The sequence below is a fragment of the Lepidochelys olivacea genome (assembly GCF_965140295.1).
Source record: "Lepidochelys olivacea isolate rLepOli2 genome assembly, chromosome: 6".
Lineage (NCBI taxonomy): Eukaryota > Metazoa > Chordata > Testudines > Cheloniidae > Lepidochelys > Lepidochelys olivacea.
Genome location: NC_140416.1, coordinates 109,674,063 through 109,689,584, shown reverse-complemented (window position 1 = coordinate 109,689,584; position 15,522 = coordinate 109,674,063). Strand labels below are relative to the sequence as shown.

At 43.3% G+C, this 15,522-nt stretch overlaps 1 protein-coding gene across 4 annotated transcripts in view; it reads left to right on the top strand.

The window, feature by feature from the left end:
• The window catches only part of PPP1R13B (protein phosphatase 1 regulatory subunit 13B), a 139,159-nt gene that overhangs the window by 56,072 nt on the left and 67,565 nt on the right, over nucleotides 1–15,522 (top strand). For all 4 annotated transcript variants that reach the window (XM_084630988.1, XM_084630991.1, XM_084630990.1 and 1 more), the window contains one exon: nucleotides 10,101–10,220. In XM_084630988.1, the coding sequence (XP_084487114.1) occupies nucleotides 10,101–10,220 (120 nt within the window). The remainder of the gene's footprint in view (nucleotides 1–10,100; nucleotides 10,221–15,522) is intronic.

The following is a 15,522-nucleotide window of genomic DNA, read 5'->3' as shown; positions in this document are numbered from 1 at the left end:
CTCCCTAACACACAGCACTCCACAGTAATGGTTGCTTTGTCTTGGAGGAGATAAGCAGCTGGCTGTTGGAAACTGAGCTTTAAATGGGCATTTCCACATTCCTATAGCTGATTCCAAACAATGACAAGAGTGGCTACTTGGCTTAATGGGATTATGGGACGTTTCCAGAGGCTGATCAGAGCTCAGTAAAGCAACAGTTCATTCACACTGGCACCGCGGCACTCCAGCAGGGACACAGCAAACATTATTCCACTCACCGAGGTGGAGTACCAGCAGTGCTATAGCCGCGGAGTCAGAGCGCTCTACGTGCCTTGCCAGTGTGGACGGGTAGAGAGCTAGTGCGCCTGGGGCTCCTTTATTGCGCTGTAACTTGCAAGTGTAGCCAAGCCTTATGTGTAGAGCCTTAACAGTGATTACACCTTTGAGAGTAGACCACATGCAGGGATGTTCTTCGTTTGGGAAATTAAGTGCAAAATATATTGTTTCCTAAAATATTGTGAATTCAGTCTCATCTTATTAAACACTTAAAACCTTTATGTATGGGCAAAATAATTTGTTTTAGGGTAGGTGAAACCTGTCTTGTTAATAATAATCATCCAGTTTGTAAATTGGGAAAAAACAGATTGTTGTAACTAAATCCTATGAAATCAAATAAACCTATTTAAATCAGTTACTTAGCTCCTTAAATGGCTTCTTCTATCTTGAGACAGGCCAATGAACCAATATTAAGAAACTTAAATCCAGTTAAATCCCACTATTTCTCTGTTTACCACTGTTTAGTCCCTGTTGCATCTTCAGGAGTATATGGTCTAACCATCTGATGATCAACAGGAGAAGTTGTTAATATTTTAAGTTACAGTTGCATTTCAGTATTCTAGTAAAATCATTACAAGAGTTTGTAAATCTAATCCTTTGGCAGGATCTTAGTTAACTTTTCTCATCAATCCATATTGAAGTCTTGGGGAGGTTTTCCTTGGGTTGATTACTTTGTCTTTTGTGTTTTTCTTAACTGTCTATGATAGTTTATTTGTACAGATGGACAGGATGAGTTGTAGACTCCTTGTTGTTGAAGCAAAGTAGCAGAGGGGTGAGTGTGTGCGGGGCTCTCATCAGGTTTTTTATACTTTTTTCCTCCTACTTCCATTCAATAGGAAAACAGGCATCTGTCAGTCTTATTTAGATTGAAGTTTGTTGCTATCACTCTTTCATTGACTCCATGCCGGTGGGGGGTTGGCTTAGTTGATACCTTCAGTTTTCGAATATGCAGTCTCTTTAATGGATATACATAATTTCTACTTGTCTTTGTACTTGTGTCAGGAGATTCTAAGAAATGTTTTTAAAGTTAGTTTTAACTTTTTCTTTCAGTCCATTTTCTGAAATACTTGTTCAATTTTATTAGCATATGACATGTAATGAAATTGTTTTTAAAAAGTCCAAACACTCCTGTACTTTATATATAAGTTTTCAGTTTTCAAAACCATCTTTTAAAATTAAACAATTCTTAAAAAAATCTTTAGCTTAAAGAATTAATTTCTTTAACTCTTTATAACAATTTTTGAAGAGATGGTTCTTGTCTTCCTGAGTTAAGTGAGGGAGTTTGAGCACTGCCAGTAATTATTGTTAATATAAATATTCTATACTCAGATGGCTTCTTGTATTAGTATTCTGTTTAAGAAGGCAATTAAATTTGAGGTTGGTACATAAGGCATTTTATCATTTACATAGCAACAGTATTAGGAGCTTTGCAGTTAGCAGTTTGCAAGTATGCATTTCACAAAGGTTTTTGCCATTTATAGATTCCAAGGCCAGAGAGGACCATTGTGATCTAGTCTGATCTCCTATACAACAAAAGACATAGAACTTCCCCCAAAATAATAATTCCTAGAGCATATGTTTTAGAAAAACATCCAGTCTTGATTTAAAAATTGGCAGTGATGGAGAATCCACTACGACCCTGGTCAATTTTTCCAATGGTCTAATTACTAAGGCTACATTTAGTCATGAGTATTTGTGTAAAAGTCATGGACCGGTCATGGGCAGTAAACAAAAATTCACGGCCTGTGACCTGTCCATGACTTTTACTATATACTCCTAACTAAAACTTGGGCCAGAGGGCCACTGGTGTTGTGGAGGGGCAGTCTGGGGGTGCTGGGTGGATGGCCCAGGACCCTGGCTGGTGCTGGGGGGAGGCAGGCGGCGGCATGTGGTCCAGGACCCCTGCTGATGCTGGTAGGAGGGTGTCGGAGAGTGGCCTGGGACCCATGCTGGGGGAGGGGTAGGTGGCTGCACCTGACTTGGGACTCCTGGGGCCGGGCAGTGCTGCACGGCCCGGGACCCCTGCTGGTGCTGCTGTGGGAGGGCGGGTGGCAGTGGCGCGTGGTTCGGGTGTGATGTTCCCCTGGTGTTATCTGGACCAGTGATCTGCTAGGTCACTCCAATCCTTGACTCTGGGAGCCAGTCTTACCCTGCTCTGCTGTGAGAGCCCTCACTCCTGGGCTGTTCACTCTCAGCCTCTGGCATGTAAGCTGCTCCTTGGATTGTGCAAATGAATGACACTAGCCAATATCTCCAGTCCCAGACCAACCCTAGGAACCTCCGTCTTGCAGTGTCCAGTTATGCCCACTGGACACTGCAAGCTCATGAGTTCGTCAATTTAACAAAGAAATTGATATGTATCCTGCTTGTTATCCCAAGGGGAGTCTCTGACTTTAAACCAAACGCACTGTTTCAGGTAGAACAAACAATCTATCTTTGTAGTTAATTTAAGCGATAGGCAAAAAATAAAATAAAATAAGCACACAGTCTAAACTCTCAACCCTATTAGACTGGACAACATCTAGATTAAGCAGTTTTTCCTCACCCCACTGTATATTGCAGTCCTTAATATGCAGGTTTCAGAGTAGCAGCCGTGTTAGTCTGTATCCACAAAAAGAACAGGAGTACTTGTGGCACCTTAGAGACTAACAAGTGTATTTGAGCATAAGCTTTCGTGAGCTACAGCTCACTTCGGATGCATGGAGTGGAAAATACAGTGGGAGGATTTTATATACACAGAGAACATGAAACAAAGGGTGTTACCTGATCACTCTAGTTAGTGTGTATGGTAAGGTGACCTGTTACCAGCAAGAGAGGGAAAAAAACCCTTTTGTAGTGATAATCAAGGTGGGCCATTTCCAGCAGTTGACAAGAACGTATGAGGAACAGTAGGTGGGGGGAAAATAAACATAGGGAAATAGTTTTACTTTGTGTAATGACACATCCACTCCTAGTCTTTATTCAAGGCTAATTTAATGGTGTCCAGTTTGCAAATTAATTCCAATTCAGCAGTCTCTCGTTGGAGTCTGTTTTTAAAGTTTTTTTTTGTTGAATTGCGACTTTTAGGTCTGTAATCGAGTGACCAGAGAGACTGAAGTGTTCTCCGACTGGTTTTTGAATATTATAATTCTTGAAGTCTGATTTGTGTCCATTTATTCTTTTACGTAGAGACTGTCCAGTTTGGCCAATGTACATGGCAGAGGGGAATTGCTGGCACATGATGGCATATATCACATTGGTAGATGTACAGGTGAACGAGCCTCTGATAGTGTGGCTGATGTGATTAGGCCCCATGATGATGTCCCCTGAATAGATATGTGGACCCAGTTGGCAACGGGCTTTGTTGCAAGGAGAGGCTCCTGGGTTAGTGTTTTTGTTGTGTGGTTGCTGGTATTTGCTTCAGGTTGGGGGGCTGTCTGTAAGCAAGGACTGGCCTGTCTCCCAAGATCTGTGAGAGCAATGGGTCGTCCTTCAGGATAGGTTGTAGATCCTTGATGCGTTGGAGAGGTTTTAGTTGGGCGCTGAAGGTGATGGCTAGTGGCATTCTGTTATTTTCTTTGTTGGGCCTGGACTGTAGTAGGTAACTCTTTCCCCATGTTTATTCCCCCACCCCATTCCTCACATGTTCTTGTCAACTGCTGGAAATCGCCCACCTTCATTATCACTACAAAAGGTTTTTTTCTCTCCTGCTGGTAATAGCTCACCTTACCTGATCTCTCATTACAGTGGGTATGGTAACACCCATTGTTTCATGTTCTCTGTGTATATAAAATCTCCCCACTGTATTTTCCATTGCATGCATCTGATGAAGTGAGCTGTAGCTCACGAAAGCTTATGCTCAAATAAATTTGTTAGTCTAAGGTGCCACAAGTACTCCTTTTCTTAATATACAGGTTTGTTCCTTAAACATGGGCCAATCTCCCCTGTTGGAGTCTTGTCGCCGTCTTCTCCGTGTCTTAGTTGCTTGCAGTGAAGGTTGGGGCAGGAGAAGGGCCCAGTATGTGTCCACTCTGTCTGTTTTATACCCTAAGTCCATGTGCTTGGGGAGCACAAGACCAGGCATGTCTGGGGGGTATTGCTGAGTCTCTCCAAGCAAGGTTGAGCATTCCCCTGGCGTCACCGCATGCAGGGTGAGTCATTGCATTGTAGCTCCCTTGCTGGAGAATGGCTATTGATTGGTTGTTTGACACTCCACCCAAGTGTTGATTGCTTTCCTTGCTGTTGCCTCTGGGAAGCTAATATCTAGCTGATTCCCCAATTTACATAGTTTTAGTGATCACCATACAACACAATTCTCAGAACTTCATATGCATTAATGATACACATATATGGATAGAGAAATGACTTTCACCAGATCATAACCTTTCCTCTGATACCTTGCAAAGCATCCTTTATATGTAGGATCATGATTATATGAAAATGAGGAATAAGGGGGTTACAGTACGCTCCCCCAAGGTATAGAATGTCACACTGGGACCCCTGCTGGTGCTGGGGGTTGGGACGGGAAGGGTTGGTGGGGCTGGCAGGCTCCCTACCCATCTCTGCCCGGCTTGTCCCTGCAGCTCCCATTGGCCAGGAACAGTAGCCAAAGGGGGCAGCAGCTGTGGGCTCGGGCAGCACATGGAGCCCTCTTGCCCCTCCACCTAGGAGCTGTAGGGACATGCTGGTAGGAGCCAGGAAGCTGCCCCCTCTCTCCCCCCAGTAAGCACTGCCCTGTAGCCCAGCCTGCTGCCCTAGCCCTGAGCACCCTGCCACACACCCAAACTGCTGCTGCTGCTGACCCAGCACCAGCCACTGCAGAAGTCACGGAGGTCACAGAAAGTCACAGAATCCATTACTTCTGTGACCTCCATGACAGACATGCAGGCTTACTAATTACTCTTACTGTTAATTTACACCTTATTTCCAGTCTGAATTTGTCCACTTTCAACTTCCAGTCATTGGATTGTTTTACATCTTTCTCTGCTAGATGAAATGTAATAATATTTTTTAATGACTCTTCAATGTTTAAGAAATAAACTGAGTTTGAAATGTTTCCAGCTACATTTTGTTTTCCTAGAGGCTTTTAAGGACAGAATCAGATGTTTCTAGAGTAATAAAATTCCTTCCAGCTAGGATATTTCGAAAATTGTGTGGATTTACATAGTTTTTTGTGGAAGAGTGGAAAAAACCCAATTAACACCTAGATTTATTGCTCTGATAAAGAACCCCACATTCCTTTTCACATTTAGGTTTTTTCCTAATGCTTTACATGGTTTTGTTTTCTTAAGGATTACATTTGTACCAAACTGGTATTTATACTGGGGGAGATGTCTGGTCTAGATAAGACACATTTAGGGATAATAAACATGGGTTTATAGCCAAAGAGGGCTATCTTCCTGACATCTGGCTTCTCTTTTGGTGAGAGAGAGAGAGATTTAATTGTAATACTGCAGAAAATTTAGTCCTATATTTTACTCCTGGATTTGTTTGGTTACTGCCATTTTGTACCAGTTTCTGCTGTATTAGTGACTATTGTGTAATCTACTCTTAGAGTGGTAGCACATAATTCATCCTTAAGTATTTAGTTATCATTCTACATGTGTATTATGTATGGCATTAATCTGGTGGACTTCACTGGAATTCTTATGGTTCAGACTGAGTGTGGTGCTTTCATAACAGGAACAGAAAACCTAATTGGCAAAGGAGAACAGAGTTGAAAGGTTTAACTCTCTGAAAAGGGTGTAGCTGATGAATTCCTGGCAAAATTTAAATATCACCGTGCCTCAGTGGGTCACAACTGAGAATCTCAGCAGTTTGTCCTGAATTTGGTAAACAGGGCAGTGTAAAGGAGCAGACTCACCCCTGCGGCACCTTCTGCTGGTCATTGGGAATTAGCTCTTTTCCAGCCTGGAGCACCCTCTGCAAGCAGTGATCCGCACAGCTCTGGCCCCTGTGTCTCTCATGGACCCCCGGTGCCCCTTTCTCTGCAGTTCTCCCCCTGGTAGTACCCCCACATGCTGCATCTGGGTCTCCTCTTCCTGGGGAACCCCCAACCCACTATCCCCACCTTGCCTCAGTCTAGGCTCCTGCCAGTCATCACCAAGCCCCCGCTCCCTGGGGCAGACTGCAGTGTAAAGGCCACTTATCATAGGCAAGTGGGTTCAGACCTGCTGCCTTCCTCTGCTTTCCAGTACTTCTATGGGCCGTGGACCAGGCCCTACAGTCTGGGGAGTTGCCAGCCTGCAGGGCCCCCGCTCAGCCTGCTCCTTCCCCAGCACTGCATTACCCTCAGTACCCTGTCAGGCAGGCAGGCCCTGTTCTCTCTTAGCCTGGAGAGAGAGCCCTTGGGCTTCTGGCTCACAGCCTTTTTATACAGGCCAGCTGGGGACCTGATTTGGGGCGTGGCCCAGCTGTGGCTGCTTCCCCAGTCAGCCATCCTCAGCCACAGCCCTCTCCAGGGCTGCTTTTAACTCCTTCTATTTTAGGAGTAGGGTAGCCACCCCCCTACAGGCAGACACACCCCAAAACTGGTGGTGGTTATTCCGTAAGATATACCAACCCAGCAACAAAACTTCTGTCTCATGACCCTGGCTAACACGAAGTCAGAAATGCAACCTCCTTAGGTATTCCAGTCCTGAATTCAACATCCAGACACTAGACTTAATGATGAGTGGTTATTTAAAACCAATTTCATCAATCGAAGTTTACTTCTGATCCTAAAGGACCAGTCACATACCCAGGTCACTATATAACTCATATTTTACCCAATAATCTTGTTACCAACCCTTAAATCTTGTTACCAACCCTTAAATACATAATTGTAACGATGTTGGCTCTGGCAGGACCCAACTGACAGTGCCAATTCAGGACAAATTGCTTAAAGCAGGGCAGTTACAGCCCAAGGCTCGGGTTCTGTGCACACCAAAGCAAACCAAACCAGCCAAACAGAGAAGACTTTGGTTTTACCCCACTGGCTAACCACAAGTCACATAAGCAATTCCCTTAGTCCTCCCAGTTTCACCACCAGTGCCACTCGTTATGGGGACAAATGGTTATGAAAACCAATATCCCACTAAAAGAAAAAAGGTTCTTTTGATCCCAAAGGACCAAGCCCCAGACCCAGGTCACTCTACAAATCAGATCTTACCCACGGATCACACTGTTGCCACTCCTTTAAAATCTAAAGATTTTTTCATTTTTTCATAAAAGGAAAAGATATAGATGAGAGCTAGAATTGGTTAAATTACATACAGTAATGGCAAAGTCCTTGGTTCAGGCTTGCAGCAGTGATAGAATAAACTGCAGGTTCAAATCAAGTCTCTGGAGTACATCCACAGCTGGCATGGGTCTTTCAGTCCTTGGTTCAAAGCTTCAGTGTAGCAAAGTTCCTCCAGAGGTATGAAGCAGGATTGAAGACAAGATGGAGGATCTGCAGCAGCTTTTTATATTCTCTTGCCATGTGGTCTTTCTTTGTTCCAAAGACAAGCTGTCCATCACATGGCATGGAAAAACCTCAGAGCTGTCCATAGGAATGTCCCTGTACACCTTGCTGAGTCACAAGGAGTGACTGTCTTCTCTCAGTGGATCAGTTGTATAGCTGATGGTCCTTAATGGGCCATCAAGCAGGCTAGGCAGAGCTGACACCAACTTTTCTGGGGTTGACACCCAGAAGGATAGCATAAGTTTGAAATACAGACAGTATAGAGCCAATATTCATAACTTCAGCTACAAAAATGATACATATAGACAGCATAATCATAATCAGCAAACCATAACCTTGTCTTAGACACCTCGTTTGACCCCCTTTATATAAGATTTGGTGCCACTACAGGACCTTGGTTGCAACGATGATCTATACGGTCCCAGATTATGTCAGTAATGTCACAGTAATATCTAAAGGTTTATAGGAGAAAAGAAAGAGGTAAGAGTTTAAATTGGTTAAAGGAATCAAATACATACAATAATTGCAAAGTTCTTGGATCAGGTTTCAAGTAGTGATGGCATAAACTGCTGGCTTTTAAGTCTCCGGTTGCTTCCAAATGATTTGAAGGCCCTTAGTCCCTTGGTTAGAATGCTCCCATTAGTATAAATCCATAAGCCAGAGATCAGAGCAGGGAAGAAGCAAAATGGAGATGTTTCTAGGGCTTTTTATAGGCTCTCCTATGTCGAGGGCAACTCGGTGTTCGAAGCAGAGCCCTCAGCACAGTTTCTGGAAAAATACAGGCACACAAGATGGAGTTCAGTACCACATGATCTAGTCACATGCTCTTGCATGCTTCGATGAGTCATACCAGGGACCTTACTCATATTCTAGCTAAAATGGTCTCAGGAAAGTCCATCAGGTATGGATAAGCTTCTTTTATGGCCCATTGTGTTCTTTGATGGGACGTCAATAGAAGTATTCCCTTCACAGTGTGCTGGCTAGACTGGATGCAAAATACCTTGTGGGTGTTATCCAGGAGCAAACGCATTTGAAATGCAGTTAAATGGCCAAAATTCATAATTTTGGATACAAAAATGATGCATGCATACAAATAGGATAATCACATTCAGCAAACCATAACTTTTTCATTGATACCTTACATAACATACTTTGTACAAGATTTGTTGCATTGTATAACAATGGTAGTTATCAGATGTGGGCAAACTATGGCCCGCGGGCCACATCCGGCCTGTGGGACCCTCCTGCCTGGCCCCTGAGCTCCTGGCCTGGGAGGCTAGGTCCTGGCCCCTCCCCTACTGTTCCTCCTACCCTGCAGCCACAGCACGCCATGCTGCTGGTGTAGTGTATTTAAACTGCTCTGCTTAGGAATGTGCTACTGGTAGCAGTTATGGAGAGGAATTTACTACACTACACTGGCGCAATGCTCTGGGTGGCATGGCTGTAGCGCTGCCAGCTACTGGTGCTCCAGGCAGCACGGTAAGGGGGCAGAGAGCAGGGGGGGGTTGGATAGAGGGGCAGGGGAATTTGGGGTGGTGATCAGGGGGTGTGGATGGGGTCAGGGTGGTTAGAGGGTGGGGAACGGGGGGGGCAGTCAGGAATGAGAGGGGGTTGGATGGGACGGTGGGGGGCAGTCAGGGGCAGGGGTTCTGGGGGTGATCAGGGGACAGGGAGCCGGGGGGGGAGGTGGATGGGGCAGTCAGGGAACAGGGAGGGTTGGATGGGGCAGGAGTCCAGGGGGAGGCACAGCCTCCCCTAACTGGCTCTCCATACAATTTCCGAAACCCAATGTGGCTCTCAGGCCAAAAAGTTTGCCTGCCCCTGATCTACGTGGTTGTATTTTAATCATATAATGTCACAGAAGGTGATAGAGAATTCCTGGCAAAATTTAAATGAGTGCATAATAGGATTATAAACTTTGAAATTATGTAGGTGGTTGTACTATCTAAAATTGTCACTGTTGCTATTGTTATGTACTTAACTTAGTTATTTTAATAGTATGTTAATATGCTGTTAGTTATTTTCTTCTTGTTTCTGCTTTTATTTTGAATTCGTTTTCTACGTGTTAAGTTGTTAGATGACTGCTTGAAGTGCCAAAAATGCACCCACATTTTAAAGCAGTTTTTTTTTAATGTTACACCGGACTCTCGCTAGAACGTGGGATTTGGGATCCATGCGCGGTACCGTGTTAACGCGGGAACTGCGTTAAAATGAATTCCAAGTCAAGTAATTAAATATGAGATTCATGGCTGCGACCGCTTTATATGTGAATTCGTGCTATATAGATGCGTGTTCTAGCGAGGGTCCGGTGTACTTTGTAAGAAGTTGCTGGACTCAGAAATATTTTATTCTATATTTCCAGAACGCCCTATACCCTTTGATCACATGATGTATGACCATTTACAGAAGTGGGGACCCCGTAGGGAAGAAGTGAAATTTTTTCTTCGGCATGAGGAATCTCCAGCTGAAAACAATGAACAGAGTAAGTACACTTACCTTACACAGGTAATAACTAAGGCTACGTTTTAGTCATGGGTAATTTTAATAAAAGTCAGACAGGTCATGGGCAGTAGACAAAAATTCACAGCCCATGACCTGTCCATGACTTTTACTATATACCCCGACTAAACCTTGGGGGAGGGGGCTACCTGGGGCCACTGTGGGTGCTGGGGTGGGGGTGCGGGTGTGAGGTCAGCAGCAGTACGCTGCCTGAGACCCCCGCTGGTGCGGGGGGCTTGCTGCAGTGCGCGGCCTGGAACCTCTGCTGGTGCTGGAAGGGGGATGATCAGCGGCGCGCGGCCTGGGACCCCCGCTGGGGGTGTGGGTTTGGTGAGGCTGGCAGGCTCCATACTTGGCTCTGCGCCTCCCACCTGAGCAGCAGCAGCAGCACAGCTTGGGTGCGGGATGGGGCAGGGGAGGTGGGCAGTGCTTATCTGGGGGGCTCCCTGGAAGCAGCGACATCCCCCTCGCTCAGCTCCTAGGCGGAGGCATGGCCAGGCAGCTCTGCACGCTGCCTCCACCTGCAGGCACCCCCCTTCTACCCTTCTGCAGCTCCCATTTCCCAGCCAATGGGAGCTGTGAAGCTGGTGCTCTGGCGGAGGCAGTGCACAGAGCTGCCTGGCCACTCTTCTGCCTAGGAGCTGAGTGAGGGGGATGTTGCTGCTTCTGGGGAGCACCCCAGGTAAGCGGCACCCAGAGCCTGCCTCACCCTGTCTCGTGTCCCAACCCCCTCCACCCTCACACCCAAATTCTGCTGCTGCTGTGGGGAGGAGCACAGTGGCCCGAGACTGCCCCTGCAGCAGCTGGTGTGACTGGCACAGGAGCTGCCTGAACTGCCCCTGGGCCAGGTGCACCAGCCACTGCAGAAGTCACAGAGGTCACACAAAGTCCGTGACCTCCATGACAGACTTGCAGCCTTAATAATAACTAAAGCTAACTAATCAAATTGTTTTATGGAATTATTTACAGGAATGTATTAAAATAGTTAGCATTTTGTCACAGTTCAGGGCAGCTGTACCTGTATTCCCCCTCATGGTCCAGTAAGGGCACCCTCTCTTAGGCTTCTGGCTCCCCAGTCATCACCTCTCTTGGACAGAGACACATGTCTCCCTTCTTCCTAATGAGGATATCTCCAGGCTGCACGTTCCATGCCTACACTGTGAATTCCCAGCAACTCAGACTGCTTTGGCAGGCCTGTTTTGCCTTCTCTGTAGAGGTTATAAATGGCATAATTGCCCTCCAGTTAAGTTACCACATAACACTTTCTAAGCAATTTTTTCTTAAGGTAAAAGCATTACAGAGAAAACCTATTAAAAACAATAAAAGAATCCAAATGCATGCTGACAAGGTTACCAGAGATCACCCCAACACCCACAAAGGCTCTGGCAGGTGAACAGTCCTTCAGACCTTACCAAAGGGGGTTTTCTGTGATTACAAGTCCATCACAGCTGTTAGCTCACAACAGGCACACGGATTAAAAGTTTAGTCCTTTCTTTGTACAGCCTGAATCTTTGATTTGGGAAGAGGTAATTCGTAAACAATGAGTTTCTTCTCCTCAGGTCCCTAGCTTCAAAAGGCTGGATTTCTGAATAACTTGAGGTGTTACATGTGCATATCCCTCCCCTTAGAGATTTCATGGGAAACCCACTTCATTTTAAAAGTTTGCATTGTTTCAAATAGTCCTTTGAAGCTCATAACACTTACCAGGATTTACATTAGTCACGTCTCCTCTAAGACACGTAATCCCCATATAATATGTAAACATTTGCATTTTTAATACAATGAAGGTTTAACTTAATTCAGTAAAGTATGTTCAAGATATTGCAGGAAATTGCCATATCTGCCACAACACTGTATTAGCCTAATATAATACATAATTATTCATACACTTTATTGATGCACGTTGTATAATTTTATAAAATGTGTTGCCAAAAGGCTTATTTGACCATGGCTTTGAAAGTGTTTACCAGGAAATATTATCTTCCCCTCACTTATGTGCTGTTTGAGTATGAAATAGTATACGTGCCCCTCATGCTAAATATAAGAAATCAAGAAAAAATATATGTCCTCTTTTTTTCCATAGGATGAAACTGACTGTTACATTAAAAAGGCTCCCCTTCCCATTCCTGCAGTATATAAGAATAGCATTCATATAGGAATTATTGAATATCCATTGATTTATTTTTCTTCTGTGATATATTTATTCAGTTAATGTGTTAAATGTTATGTTTGGCACTCCTGACTAATTAAAAAAACCAAAAACTCTGGACTTTGAACACTTTCATCTGGTATAGGAATTTGTTAGTCACAGATTAGAATTCGGTGACATTTTAAATTCTTTTGTTTTTCTACTTAAAATTTTAATGACTGAGTGTGATAACTTTTTGCAACATTTAGATTGGAAATGTCTTGTAAAATTAATTTTCATTTTCTAAATGTATTATTTCAATTTGTCACAAATTCAGAATTATTCATTTTATTCCAAAATATATCCTGGGAATTCTTTTTTGTATTATGCCATCCATTAACAGTGGTAATCCAAAACTCAAGAGAGAGAGTTCATTTAGGGGTGAGGGCAGCGAAGCGGAGAACTAGAACAACAAAAATCAGAATTCCACTGGAAAGTGACATCATTTGTTTTTGAGAGAGAATTTTAATAAAATAAAGCTAGAAAACTGCCAACATTCAGTTATTCAAGCATGCATTAAACTTGGCTTTAAAACCAGTATTATTGCTTAAAATAAACTCTGTATATAAATTCAGCATCCTTTTTCTGCTAAACCCCATTCAAAGACTCCTAAAAATTCATTACTTTCCTAATATTTCTCCATGTAAGAAATTACTGTAGTTCCCATAAGGATATTATGCAACTGTGGTGGAAAGGGGAGGTGTGTCCCCAATACACTCTGTAAGAAGTGACTCATGTGATCAAAAAGTTTGAGAATCCCTGCCATAAATACCTTTCCAGTCATGAATGCCCCTCTCTGAACTATTCCCTTCAGGAGTTTCCTGGTAATAGCCAGATACCCTGTAGCCACTGGCAGGGGTGCTGGAACAATTTATGCAGTGGGGGTGCCATTGAACCAAACTGTAAACCCTGTATACGATGAAAATGACTTCAAGTCGGGGTGAGGCACCAATGGCTGCTGGAGCTTCCAAGAGTGGACCAGGTGTCTATTAAGGGCAACAGGCAGTACTGCAACTTGCAGTATCAGCTACACACTATAGTACCTAGTGTGGCTAATAGCCATGGAATTATTGATCAGGTTCAGGTGCAGCAGCTCCTAGTGACCGGCTGCCTCGGCTCTTTATTTTGCTTCACTTGACTATTCACAATTTTACAGTAGTAGCCTAGCTGGAGAAGTACACTTCTTCTTCCAATAATCCTTGAGACAATTAACTTGTGTTCTCTTGCCTTTTCTACGTAATTGTATCTTGCACAAATTTCTCACTTTCTTCTACTCTTTTTTACTGTACAGTTACAGGTTAGCTGCTGAAATCATTTGTCTCCTTTAAAACTGATAAAGGGGATTCCTAGGCATTCACTTTTCACTTTTGCTTTTCTAATATAAAATGTAACCATTATTATGATAAATATATTTACCTTAATTTTTTTCACTCTTTTGGCAGAAAATCTGATCAGAATAGTTATGGACATTAGTCCTCCTCCCTGTGACTTGCATGCTTTGGTGCCAGAAATGACATAAATGAGTTTTAAATGTTTTTCACTCCAGAACTAGTTAAAATGCTGAATGCTTTTTCTGTCATTACAACAGAGCATAAGTACCACATATCAAAAGACAGAGGAGAAGTGGGAAACAATTAGACTTGCCTCTTATGAGGACAGCTTAACAAAAAAAAATGGTTTGCTTTATTTCATAAAGCAGTTTTTTGTTCCTTTTGATACTGATCCAGAAATGCTGATGGGTATGCAAGGCTTAAAGCAGTTTTTATATTAAAGGCAAGGTCCCTTGTTTTACTTCCCTGAAAGAGGGCACTGTGCATCTCCAAGCAAATGACTTTGATCCGAGAGAGAGGAAAATCTATTTTGCAAAGTATCCCTGACAGACTCTTCTACTCTTCATGTAGCTATAATTAAAACAAAAATGGAATAGCAATTTCTGTCATGAAAACGCTATGGTCTACTTGACTTTTAGAAAGAAGCTTTCTATCAAGGAGTGTAGTATTAAATCAGGAGAGCCTTAAGGGATTGGTGTAGGTAATAGAATCTGTTTTCTCTAATCAAACAGAGATAGATGATAGTTAATTTACAAGAAAACTTTGAGATTATACTTGTATATGTACTCACTTTGTCATGCTCAGTTAATCTGTCTGAAGGCTATGAAGGAATCACCAGTTGAGATGCCTACTGGTATGCTCAGGCTGTTTTGACTCAATTCAGTTAATTTGACCATCTCTAACAAGTAACTTTTGTTTCTTATGTCTCAGCTAAGGCTATGGCTACTCTGATACTTTACAGCACTGCAACTGTCTCTCTCAGGGGTGTGAACACCCCCCCCCCCCCCCCGAGCACAGCAAGTTACAGCACTGTAAAGCGCCAGTGTAAAACTAATCCCCTGTAAAATAATCCCTTCATGGAGGTGGAGTACCAGGAGCGCTGGGAGAGCTCTCTCCCAGTGCTGGCGCGCGACCACACTCACACTGCAAAGCACTCCCGTGGCAGCGCTTTGAAGTTTCGTGTGTAGCCAGGCCCTTAGTCTTGATTGCTTTAATTAATTCTCCTTTTGAACCTTTCTTGGGTTGTTCCATAAGTAAAGTTTTCTAAAAGTATTATTTTTTGACTCATTAGTTTTACAACGGTGAGGCATAGATGATGATTTAGATTACTAAAAGCGGCCCAGGTTTAGTTCCTACATTAACTTTTACCTTATGTACTAAGGGATATTGCTCTACATATGAGTCATGATTAGACTTAAAATTGAGGTACTGACCATTTGAGGTCATAGAAATTAATTCTGTGTTTCTATTCACAAGAGAAAGATGGTGGATTTGATGCCATAGCCAAGTTCCAACAAACATACCCTGTCCACCAAAATTATTTCTATAGTTTCAGTGGAATAAGGGATTCCCCACTACCTCTCTTGAAAGCTGTAGAATATAGTGGTGCAGAATGGCTCCTTGTTTTTTGACTAGGTGAAGTCCAGTAGTGCATGAAGGGATGTTGATACATACTGATTTGTATAAACTGTGAAGTGCTTAACCATCCTCTGTGATTAAAGTGCAATATAAATGTATATGTATTAAATATGTTTTAAACATGGCCT